Source organism: Aythya fuligula, chromosome 3 (genome assembly GCF_009819795.1).
Source record: "Aythya fuligula isolate bAytFul2 chromosome 3, bAytFul2.pri, whole genome shotgun sequence".
Taxonomy (NCBI): domain Eukaryota; kingdom Metazoa; phylum Chordata; class Aves; order Anseriformes; family Anatidae; genus Aythya; species Aythya fuligula.
Window position 1 is genome coordinate 16,714,483 of NC_045561.1, and position 12,951 is coordinate 16,727,433.

General features: G+C 46.6%; 1 protein-coding gene across 1 annotated transcript; it reads left to right on the forward strand.

Annotated features, from left to right (window-relative positions):
- The first annotated feature begins 1,421 nt into the window (after positions 1 to 1,421).
- Positions 1,422 to 12,470, forward strand: LBH (LBH regulator of WNT signaling pathway). Its single transcript, XM_032185283.1, has 3 exons — positions 1,422 to 1,519; positions 2,128 to 2,230; positions 9,943 to 12,470. Exons 1-3 carry the CDS (start codon positions 1,494 to 1,496, stop codon positions 10,144 to 10,146), a joined length of 333 nt encoding a protein of 110 aa, XP_032041174.1. The 5' UTR covers positions 1,422 to 1,493; the 3' UTR covers positions 10,147 to 12,470.
- Positions 12,471 to 12,951: the final 481 nt, after the last annotated feature.

Genomic DNA, 12,951 nt, shown 5'->3' on the forward strand with positions numbered 1-12,951 from the left:
ACACGTACAGCAGGTATGTGTATGTCTGAGAGGGACAGCCTTGCTCCTGATGACACGTCAGAGGGAACTGAACTACAGCCCTGTCTCCGTGTTCCAGCTGGACACACTAGGAGATGGGAGCACTCGGTGCAGGTGGAAAAGTTAATTTTAAGAAATCTAATAACGTGGGCCAACAGCACATGAAGGCCTCTCTCCAGAGTGGTCTCTCAGCCCTTGTACATACCACGAGGCACTGACTTCAATTCTTCTTCAAAACTGTCTTTTACAAGTCAAGTCTTGTCTTCTCTTAGGAGAGTGCCCACATTAGCAAAGCCAGTAAGTGGGACCCGTGAGAGGTTACTGGCAGCCCTTCACAGCGGATTCGTCTGCACCCACCCAATTTTCCATGCATCTGCAGGGGCTAGATCAGCTTCTTGTGATTCATTTTAATCTGGCACAAAGAAGATGCTTGCTGAAGCCTGATGTAAAACACCCACATATGCTACCATTATATAATATGAATCTAAGAAGATTAAAATATCCGGTCTGAGGAAACACACGCACGTATGTATCTGTGCGTTTGTATACAGTCCGGGGGCTGGCAGGGTGGAACTGAGAGTAAAGCTGCTCAGCAGAAACACTGAACTTGCACTTGGTAGTTTGTACACGCCGGGAAAATGATGCACATACCCAGTGCACAGCACACGTGCATGCTCTGCGTTTGGAGGTGCATCATTAGCTACCAAAAGTAAATATGGTTATGTGGTTGGTGCATTTTGCCAGTGCATCAGCATGAAACAACAGGTTAAACAAAGACATTCCCTGAATTACACTTGACCTGCCAGCTTATGGCAAGATACCACTCACACAATGAAAAAATGGAGTGGATGCAGGCCCTCAGACCACCGAGCATCTTCCAGTGGCCCTGTGGCTGAGAGCTTCACCTCCTGCTGCCCGCAGCACTCATGCGTTCCCGGGCAGTAAATGGATTTGCTGCATCTGTCGCCTCCTCCTTGCTGCCATCGATTCTTATTGCCTTGCTAAATATAGCCTGGCCTCCTGGAGCTTTTCATTCTGATTTTTCCTTTATTTTTTTATTTATTTTTTTTCTGCAGTTAAAGGCACCGTACACAGCAGGTGGCTCGAGGAGCAGGGGCTGGATGACCTACTGCCAGAATTAGGGGTGGTTTATTTCACAGATCTTACACAGCAGCCGCGAACGGCCACGAGTGGGGTGTGCCCGGGTGGGGGGGCCGTACCGTGGAGCCCCCCACACACACTCGCGAGACCGGTGGGGCCACGCAAAACCCCCCTTTTCCACATCCCTCCCCTTCGGCTTTCCGCCGAGGCCATTCATGAAATGGCGGCGTGACGCGAGGGGCGGCCGCGGGCCGGGCCCCGCCCCGGGGCTATGTAAGGGCCGGGCCGGCTGTGGGGCGCGGAGCCGAGCGGGGCTGTGGGGCTGCTGTGGGGACACCGACACCAGGCTCGGGGACTGCCTCTGCTGGGGCTTCATGTCCGTGCTCTGCCCCCTGCCCTGGTGAGTGCGAGCTTGCCGTGGGGCGGCTGCTTGCATGGGGTGGGGAGGGTGTGAGTGGGGCATCGCGGGCTGGCGATGTGGCAGCGGGTCGTGATATTTTTTATCGTGATGTTTCTATCGTGATATTTCCATCCCCGCTGGCGGCACGGCTGCGCCCGGTGGCCCGAGGGGGTAACGCCGGGGGGTGCGGGCTGGGGTGACTCGGAACGGAGCATTAAAAAACAAAACAAAACAGAAAAAAACACCCTGAAACCAACGCTTGTGGTTGTTCACGGTGCCCCCCTAGGGACAGGGCTGGAGGAAATGGGGTGAAAAAGCGGCCCCGCTGCTGCTGAGAGCTCGCTGGGTGTTGCTGAGCCGGGAGTGGGGAGCGCTGCTGGCGGGGTGCGGGGATGGAGCACCTGGTTCGCGAGGTGCAGTGGTTTGTCCATCCCTTTCTATAGGGGTTGGCAGCGCATGTGGGGAAAACACGGCCGTACAGGAAGGAAGGGACCAGAAATAGATTGCTGACGGCCTCTTCTGCCTTCTTTATTTTTCTGACGTTACTTAAAGCTCGCTTAGCTCTTCTGAGATCCTCGGGTCATGTGAACGCTGTCTTTTGTTCCCAGCCCCGATTATCTGAGATCAGCTGAAATGACTGAAGTGATGATGAACACCCCAGCTATGGATGAGATCGGGCTGAGCCCCCGCAAGGACGGCCTGTCGTACCAGGTGGGTGCTTCGCTGGCTGCTTGGGGGGCGATCCCCTAGGGAATTGCTCGGGACGGGCAGCGGGTTTGGTCTGGGGTGCTCTTCTGTGGCCTTACCTTGTAGCGGGTCTTTTGGTGGCGAGAATCCCAGTGCAGAGCTCTTCCCTGGCAGATGTGACACAGCCTGCACAGAGGCAGTTGCTCTGAGCATGCAGCCTAACGAGGTGTGCTGCTGGACGCCTGCATATTTATGTCTGAGAAATGAGCCACAAGCCTGTAACAGTGCACCGGAGCATGAAATCAGCTGAACTTTGGGCCATAGCGCAGGCCTCCGGTAGAAGCTGAAGATGTGCAGAGGGGAAATGAGTGTGTATTGCTTTTTTTTTTGGTCAGAATTCTGTGTCTGAATAGTGCAAGTTGTTTGTTTTTTTTGCCTGTGTGGGGAAATAGCTGTTCTGCTTTAGTGCTTGAGTTAGTGGAAAGTGTATGACCTTGCCTTCCTCCACTACAGAGGGAGCATGTGGTAATGAGAACGGCTGCTAAACCTGAAGCAATCGGGCTGGTCTATGCCAGATGTTCAAACCATTGTCTTAATGGGTCACCATGTGAAGAAGTCTAACCAAGTCGTATGAAATGTTTCTATTATCCAAACTTTCCAGTGAGAGTCAGTCTGGATGCCTGGCTTGTTCTAACAGTTGCTTCAGTGAGGTTTTCCCCAAGTGCTAATGACCTTGATTAGTCTGTTTAGGTTAAGTAGGAGACAGGCCTCTGGTTTTGAGTGGATCATCTGAACCTGAAAGCGTTTTGAGTCATAAATGCTGATAACTCATATCTATGCAGGGCTTATGCATCTTAGATTCCTTCTCTGAAGCAGTCTAGTCATAGATGGCTCTTTCCAAATGCCTGCAAGAGCTGGTAAATACCTGCTAGTGCTCCGCTTTGTTGTCAGCCAGACTGATGGTAGAAAGGGCAGAGATACAGAGGGCAAATGCTGATAAGGCACTGGCAGTGTGTGGGCTGTGGCTGAGGGTTCTGCCTGTAAATCAGGTTAGTGTAAAGAGGATTGAAGAAACGGCTGCGGCCTTCCTCTGACTGCTAGGCTGAAAATGTCACAGTGCAAAGTGAGCTGGTTGAAAGCATCCTTCAACAGTTGAAAACTGAAGTTAGAATAGCAAAGACAAATCGAATGCAAATGGTACTGTGAACTCTGTTCTGTCTCAGGGTTTGTCAGTCCTTGCTTCATCCTGCTGATGGAGAGTGTTTGGTACATGGAAAATTATATGCTAGTCTGAGGGCTGTAGTGTAATAACTTAAAACCAGACAGGGCTAATAGAGCATGACTGCTTCTGCACTGAGGATTGGTCTAAGCTGCAACATCTTCTTTTGCTGATCCGCAGAGCTGGGCACTAACAATGTAAGGGTGATAGCCCTTCTCTATTAGAGACCAAAAATATCTCCAGACTGGCAGAGGCAAGCTTTTAGTTTCTAAAGTGTCTCTTGTTCTAGTAGTAGAACATGTCATCTGTGTAGTAAAGTAAATACATCAAACTGAGGTTCAAAATGTTGCCCTTTGGGCTGTGCAGAGCAGGGTCTGCCTGAGGACTGGTCTGTAGGGTACTTGGGGTGAGCATGGGGGCTGCTTCTACCACCACATGTGGACATGAGACTCCTTTGGATCAGAAAAGGGGACACAGAAGTTTTTCTAGAATTGTGAAGCAAGTTAGAATCTGCTGGAGACAGACTTGACTTGCAGACCATACTGTTTCAAAGTATTTTTGTTTTCCAAGCAAAGACCTGGAAGTAAACTGAGGAAACAACCGCCTCCAGACTATAAACTCCAGCAATCTGGTTCTTCCGTCCTGTGGAGTTCACTGAACTTCAGGGCTCCTGGCTGTCTCCCTAGTTATTTTTCTGAGGGAACTTGACTTGTTTGCTTTTTCCTTCTGCCTCTTCCACTCCTTGCTTCTGTTTATAGTCTGAAATGTCTGTCCAGACATCACCTGAAGGTATGCACCCCCCAGTAAAACTTCCCAGTGTTCTGTGGGCTGACCATTGCTGCTCTTTAAGCACTGATGTGAAAATCCAAACTGCAGAAACCTCATGCCTGCGATAACAGAGTTGCCCATACAGACCTAGTAATTTGTATGCAGTTTCACTTGCAAAATGTGCTTTCTTGGCATAGTTACCTTTTTCCGGTTAACGTGCAAGATGCTTGCAAGCAGATCTGCTAACTTCAAAACCCTTCAATACAGAGCAGTTTTTATTCCTGTATTTGCAAGACAAAGTTGCTCTCTGGGCCCTCTGTAGATGGTGGATGTGAATGGTGAAATCTGGGCATGAGTCTCAGAGCACGGGGAGGCATAAACAGAACAGAAGATGCAGATGAGGAGATGATGTCATGCTGGGTCTTGTGCCTGCAGTGAGGAGCTATTTCTGGATCTTTAATAGATATCCCATAATTCCCAAGGGACTGCTAAACAACAAAAAAAAGCCAAACCAACTCATTGAAATGCAGCTGATGGTTCAAGATGCCCCTGCTGCAAACGGATGTACCTACAGAGGGCTTTTTCCCCTTCCTGCCTGGCAATCTCTGGAGGGCTGGGCCTTTTCCATGCCAGTTGGAGCTAATGTACTGTATTAGGACTGTACTGTATTAGTGTTGTACTAGCAACAGGTATACCTCTTCTCTGAAAAGCCTCATCAGCACGATGCCTGCTTGTCCTGTAACACCATTTTGCAGCAGCGTGGATGCTGCTACTGACATTAAGGCTGGCTTAATCATTTCACTGAACTGTTGTTAAAACAGTACCTTCACCTGAATCCCACGTTGTGTCTTGAAAGTGGAACCGGTTCTGGGCACAACTGAGAACGCTTTGCCCAAAGTGTTTTACATGAATGATGTGTCCTAAGCTAAGCATGATACTCTGCAGCCCAGCTAGCTGGTCCTGTGGGGCCTCAGGCTCCCTTTTAAGGGACTGGCATGTGGAATCTGAGCTTGCCTAATGCAATCAGCTGGGGTTTGGTTGTCATGGGGAGCTTGAGCTCTTTAAGTCATGATCACATCATGCTGGGATCTGTCTAGGTTAATCACAGCCACAGTTAGCTGCAAATTGCGTCAGACCGACTGAATCTAGGTAAATAGGCTTACTGCTCCATCCAGTGTCCGTGGCAAAAGCTTGGGCTTCCTGTCTTGTTGGGAAAACTGGTGCTGGTGAATGCAACCTCTTCACCCGTCCCTGAAGCACTGACTTTCTCAGGAGCTGTGGTGTTCAGCGATGGGGGACTTGAGCTGCATCAGTGCAGAGAACAGAGATGTACATCTAGCTTCCCAGCTAAACTGGGGAGAGGGAAAGCAGTAGTTCAGTGGGTTTGAATGCAAAAGCCTGCATCGTGTAGGGCCCAACATGTTGCTGACCTGGGGTCTAGCAGAAAAGGATGGAAGTTAAGGTTCCTCTCATTTGATTGCAAGGTGCTACTTATCTGTGTAGCCTTGGCTTCTCCTGGGGAAGTCCTGTGTTAGGGCTGGTGCTTGCCATTGTCAGGAGGTCTTCAGACTGGGCTGCGGAATTTGGTAAATACAACTGAGCTTAGGATAACTTGATCTTCCACTGTACGTAGCACATTTGATGCAGTTACTAGCCAAAATCCTCAGGCTTAATTATTTTAGGATGAATTAATGTTTATTCCAGGTCTTGGACCTTAACTGAAGGCATGAGCAAGATATGGAATGAGCAGAGCCCTAACTAATATGTTCAAATCTACCCTCTGTAAAAGAATGTTCCGCTGAAATTCAAACTGAGGACAAACAGCTAATCATAACATCTCAGTGCATGTTTTTTCCTCCCTCCTTGATGTCTCATTACTCTGGAAAATTATGATGCATGAAGTTTCCCTGCCACTGTCCCCAAAGACAGGGCAATGTGTTTGTGACTGGGGAGTTGTCATAGCTCATAAACCTGAGTCACACACTGTGTGCATACTAGATGGAGCTCGGTTTCGAGTCATGACTACTGCATGAGTGAAACTTAGCAGCATTACTTCTTGTAACTGGAAAATTTCTCCAAAAAGCACACTGAGATGATTTAAATATTTCCTGGAATGAACTTGCTGTGCTTCTTAATGGCAGCAGAGTTTTATTTCAATAACTTAATATTAGAAATCAGAATTTTGACTTGATGCTGCTCAAGAGGCACAAAACTTACCTTTTAGTATTCAGAGCAGTGGTATGTGTATGTCAGGGTATATCCTGTACCTGAAGTGATAGGCCTCTGCGTGCAGACCTTCATGTCTTACGTTAGTAATACCACAATGAGGTAAAGCTTTCCACCAAAATGGTAACTTAATTTTGAAAGATCTTACCTTAGTCTCCCTAAAGCTGGAACAGTTTTCAGCCTGTATGTGTAGGGAGGCAAGCATTTGAACTATTTGTGTTGGTATGAAGTATATGTTTGAATTTACAAGTGTCACTTGGATTATGGTAGCTCTGAACTAATCTTCTTAATTGTCTGACATCTCTCCTGCTTTTGGTGTTTTTCCCTGTGAATGCTTAGAGAGGGTATGAGCCTCCCCAGGGCAAAGGGAACTTTCCATTCTTGTTGCCAAGACTTCATTCAAGGGTAGCAGAGCCAGATCATCTGAAACAAAGCAAATATGATCTTCAGAAAATCATTTCAAGCTTTCATTTTAAACACTGCTTTCACTACCCTTTCCATCCTGAAAGACAGCAGTTCCCAAAACATAATCTGGAGAGGCTTGTGAAAACCAGTCTTGCTGCAAGCAAGAAGCTACACTGAACAGCATACACATGTGCTTAGTACTTAGAGATAGAAGAAGACTCTTGCCACAGGCCAAGATTTGGGACACTGCCACGGAACTGGGAATACACTGAAGCAGTTGTAGTACCTTACCAGGTATATACCTGATGATAATACCACTGAATTACATCTGCACTTGCTTATAGCTAGCCTTCCCAAACAACCAGTTGGTGGCTGTCATTTGTCCCCCATCAAGTAACATAGGTCAGCAGCAGGCATCTGGTACAGCTGTGTGCAAGGCGGCTCCCTCTGATAAATGTGGGGGAGAAGCTAAGCCATCACTGCTGTACTCTCCGGGTGATGGGGAGATGAAAAGTCTTTCCCTCAGGTGGGTGAGCAAGCAGAGAAGCTTGCAGACAGGTTTTGTTAGACAAGCTGTCCTGGCTGTTGTGTAAAAGGGTTCAGAGCTAGCAGGTCAGATCTGAGCCTGCTGCATCCTCGCTGAGAGGGGGAATTCACTACAAGTTTTTTCAGAGATTTTTTTTCCTTCCCATTGTCTAAAACTGGAGTAGGACCAGATTCTGCATATGGGAGCAACAAATGCAGCGTGGCCCTGCTGGTGTGGGACAACAGAAAGCTGGTGCTTGCTGATCTTCATAAAAAGAGCCTGGCAGCTCTGCTTAATTTGGGGCTGACCTAGGAGACTTTTCCATACCATTTCCCTGAATGTGCAAGCAGTCTTAATCTGAAAACCACTTCCCTTCAGTCCTTGTACTTGGCCTGCAGTGCTGTCCTGCTTGTCATATGCTAGGAAATTTGCCTTTGTATAATTTTTCCATTGACTGTCCACACCCCTTGAAAATGCAGTTGCAACATCTCACTTCATGCTGCTTCTATGATTAAAAGACATGACTTAGTGGAAAAAATCTTGACCTTCTTAGGTTTGGCCTGTCCTGCAACTGTTTGAGATAAGATTGTGCTGGTTTTTTATTTAAAAAAAAAAAAAAAAGCTGCACACCACATTTCAGGGCTGTTTGTTTTTTAAGGAAATGACTACTACTTAGTTTCTGGAAAAAAAATAAAAATTGGCAGGCTAGGTCAAATTGGAGCAATTTATTTGAAAATAATATGCTTAAAATGATACCAGTCAAAGGTTAGTTTAATTATTATACTGCTATTTTTCTTGCACAGGAGGCTATTTTAGTGGACATTATCAGCTTATATAACCTCATGAACCACACTTCTTTTTCCATTGCAACTTTCTAAACAATGTAATGTCAAGGGTATTTTTTTTTCCTATCCTGAATTTAGATGACTTGATGCTTAAGAGCCATCAACTGTATTTCCAGTAATGCACTAGGTGTCTGAAACTGTCTTTGGCCAAGTGGTAGCCACAAAGCTTCAAGAAACAGTTACGGTCTCACTTACCCTGGGAGTGATTAATAGCAAGTAACTCATGCTGCAACACCCATATGAAGGTGTCTTTGTTCAAAAGACCTCACTCGCCCTTGTGCACGTGGAAAGCACGTGGATGGTGGGTGCTATAGTGGGAACTGGTCTTCTATCATTGTCCCCAGGACAAAGTGGCTGTGTAAGAACTTGTGTATTAAGTTGTAAGTCATTTTCCTGAGTATCTGGTCCTGAAGTTACCTTGACTTCGCATCAAGTAGCTGTCTGGCCTTTTCACTAACCTGGTTCACACAAAGATTGGGATTTAAGGGAGAAATATGGCTAAATACTAGAAGACTTATTATTGATGAGGTAATGGTGTGGTTAATAGCTGCTAGGTTGAAGAACAAGTTAATTGGGTGGTGTTCCAGTTTAAAATTTGGGTCAGGCTTTCTGGAATTGGTGGGTACCTGTATGGTTGGCATGAGGAGCATGGTGCTTTATGGTTAATGCTTAAGGCTTCAGGACAGGGAACCTGCTTTTGCAGCTTTTCTCACCCAGCAGTTCTCTGGGTGAGGTAGGGCTTGATAACCATTCTTCTAGCAGGGCATCTTTTTTTTTTTTTTTTTTTTCTGTTCGCGCTGCCATTTAGTCACATAAACCTGTTGTTAGTGCTCCGCTGCAGTGGCAGACTTTCTTGTACCTGCCTCAGTTTTTGGTGGGATCAAAGCCTGTAGTCCAGTGGCACTACCAGTGAGTGTGGGCCCTGGTGCTGCTGCCGGCTGTGAACACATTTACCCTGGCAAGCTATGGCTGGGAGGGAAGGGTTAAGGTATTACTGTGTACCTGTAGGGGCTGGAGACAAGAAGGTCCTTATTTGTTGCACTGGAGTACATAATTCCTGGCCATGCCACAGATACCTTCTGCCATAAGGAATATGGTCCAGTTTCCAACCCTTGGTCTGGTCTCTAACCATTCCACAAAATAAGTATCTTCCTGCTGAATTTCACTTCTGATGTGTGGCAGCTGAAGCATGCAGAACACTGCCAAAATATCCAAAATGCAGCTGAACTTATCTGCCAGGCTGGTGCTATTGCCCAGCAGTTGTGCCAGGCACAGGCCCGTGTGGCAAGGGTCAGGACTGCTACAGTGCTGTGCTGCTCCGTGTCTCCCTCCCCTTCTGATGGCAGTGCCTGGAGCACAAGTCTGTTCTCGTGTGTAGTTTGGCCAGCAGCAGGAAATGAGATCTCAGATTTGCAGACTGAGATATCTCAGTTTGCAAAATCAGGAGCACTCATGCAAAAGCTGTGGCGGAGGGGTTGAGGCTTTCTGGATGAATAGCCAGAAAAGCAGGGGCCTGTTTGGTGAGCCCTATCCAAGTAAATGTATGCCTTGGAAGAAGGCCTCTGGGCAGTGCTTGTTTGAAGCAATCTGATGTTATAGGAAGTTGAGGAGTTCTTCTCATCACTTAGTTGTTTATCTTGTGTCCGGACACTAATCCACCCTGAAGACCAAGTGTCTTGAGAGTTGTTTTTTGTCTCAGGCTGCTTGACAGCAGCTCCTCTCACAGACTTTTTCTTGGCTCTTTCAGATCTTCCCCGATCCCTCTGACTTCGACTGCTACTGCAAGCTGAAGGACCGCCTGCCCTCCATCGTGGTGGAGCCAACAGAGGGCGATGTGGAGAGCGGGGAGCTAAGATGGCCGCCAGAAGAGTTCCTTGTGCAGGAGGAGGACGAGGAGGAGGAGGAGGAAGAAAACTGTGAAGATGCAAAGAAGGACAACAAGGAGCAATAAATGGCTTCTAGGGAAAGGCAAGGGACTGCACCCTTCTAAAGGAAGAGCCACACTTTTTCGAAAGGCTTTTTAAAGGAAAAAAAAAAAAGACAAGTTCAACTTTGCACCTGCAAGATCTTAGTTTTTTTGTATTCTCTGTATTGAGAACTGAAGCCCTCGGTGTCAGCAGACCTTCTGAGGAAGGAAGTGTTGCAGAGAAATGTTTGCTGTTCTTGAGATCACTATCTGTATTTTTCCAAGGTGGAGACAGCAGTGAAATTCCGAGCACGTGGTGGAGGGTGACCACACAAGGGATGCTGGAGGGGGGAGCGTGGGGATGGAGGAGTGCAGAGGGAAAGCAAGCACAGCAGTGCTCAGCTGTGAGCTGCCTCTGACCAAAAGCCTGAGAACAGAGGAGTCATCTCTCAGATCTGCCTTTCTTAAAGCTTCCATTTTGTGTGTCTGAAGATAGAAGGGTGTCCATAGCGAAGCATCGCTAAATGCTCTACTGCTGAGGGGCCCGTAGCTCTCTCCAGTTCAGCACCTCCTAGAGTCATGTCGGAGTCATACATCCATAGGAGTAGTGGGCTTCTTGCTCTCGAGCCTGTACCAGTCACTTTCCTAAAGCTGGTTTTTCCCCCTCAGTTTGCCTTTAGACCTTTCGGTGCTGAACAGCTGTATTTGCAGGGTGATGTTAGGCTGCTGCTTGTCATCTCTGCTGCTGCAAGGATCTAGTCTATCTTGCAGGTGGTTAGCATGAGGTAGTGCAAATCCAATGTAAAGACACGTTCTGTTTGCAGCATGAGCTCATGTAGATTTGAACACCTTGGATTTTTCTCTCCTATTTGCCAAGGCTGCTGCTGTTGGTCTTGTCTTGTTTCTATGCCCAAAGCTACAGGGTGGGGATTACACCTGCTCGCCTTGGTGTCTGAGGCTGTAGGGTTTCATATCTCCTACTTGCTGCATCATGGGCTTGTGAGGGTTGGGTCGAGGGATCTCCTTCAGCTTTGAATTGCAGGGCCTCTCATACCCTGGCAGTGCAGGGCAGGTTTGGCTGCTCCTGTAGGAACCTGCAGAGGGGGGAGTGCTGCCAGAACTGGAGGTAACCCAGAGGTTAGATGCCAGGTCTAGGGTGGATTATCAGTGGGAAGGGTGAGGGCTGCTGTGCTGTTTAAAGAGTATTATTAGCCTGAGTATCCTGAGATAGGATGTCTGCTTTGTGGCATGGGTGAAACATTTGTAGGTGTTTAATGAAATGCAGATTGGTTTGCAAAGTCTGTGGTTGTCCTTATTTACCATATCCTGCTCCAAGGAGGAATATCCTGTCTCTGGGGAGGAGGCAATTCTGCTGCCAAACAGGGTAACCCACTGTTTTCCTGGAAAGTGATGCTCTTGTGGCTTTGTGGATCAGCTCAGGGAGCCAGTTGCTCTTGGAATAGGATGAGAACAGTTACTACCTAAACCAAATCTGGAGTCACAGAAGAGGAAAAGAAATGTCAAGGCCTTAACCAAACTTTCATAATAATCCCGATGCCACCCCCCTTTGCTTATAACAGGTTTCATTTTTAAAATATATTTGAACATGTGTATTTGTATTTTTAATACCTCATAAGTAGTTAAGTGCTGGTGGGGGTTGGGAACTACTTTAAAAATGTTGACAGGATTGTTTCAGTCTTTGTGTTCAAACATAATGGCAATAACTTATCAGCTCTGCATCACTGTTTCAGACAGATATGAGTTTGGAGATGAGTTAGCACAAAGCAGGACAAACACAGTGTTCGTACACTGCAGCTGGTCTCTAACCTAGTGATGCAGCCCTGATTATACGTTCTCCTTGACTGTCTGGGTGGATGGTTCATCACCGAATGGTCATGATGTAGTGATGCTACTTTGACAATTGTTTCAGCTGTTATATCTGTAACACTTGTTCTAGTCTTGCTGTCTTAATGGAATGAGCTTGTACACCTGTATACCAGCCAATTGTCCTATTTCTAAGTGTTACTCTGTTGGTCTCAGGCTGTACCACTAAGTCAAAGCTATATATCAAAGATAATACCATGTTGCAGCAATGAGATGGCAATCCTTGGACTTCAAACCTGCTGTCTGCCCTAAAGACTCGTGTAGTTCTGTCTGCATCCTTTTTTGGAAGTATTGTGTATATTTCTATTTGTCGTTGAATGCATCTAAAGAACAAAGCACTCCAGTAAAAATTCCTCCTGTTGTATGATATACATTCTATATTTCTGTAATTCTTTTTTGAGCCTCAGGGAGAAGCTAGCATTTTTTTCAAACTACATTTTTGTCACTGTGACAGTTGTAAATAAAGTTTGAAAATGCTTTCCAAACATACTGGCGTTGCTCCTACTGCTGGGGTGGGCTTGGATAGCTAAATTTCCAGGTAATGACCAGTGCTTGTGTGTCAGGTATGAGGGGTGCTGACTTGCAAGGCTAATGCAAATATCCTAAAGTACTCATGTCTATCAGGTTGAGGCTGCCCTTTGAACATGGGGGAACTCGTGTTTCATGTATCTGGTTCACCTAAGAGCATGTGAGCCTGAATCAACTTGGAGGGTGAGGGACAGTGTCTTTGCCTTTCATGTTTCTATAGTTGGTTGTTGCTGTGTGAAAGGCTGCAGCAAAACTGTTCAATTTGCATTGTCCTGGAATTAAATTTTGTCTTTATAAACTTACAGATTAGATATGGATTTAAGATTATATAGTTCTATCTGTAATCCATATCTAAACCCTTAGCTGACTGCATGAAATTGTGGAGAGGTGAGGTTATTCTTACCTGTTCTTCTTACTACTAGTAGTAATACAGTACCT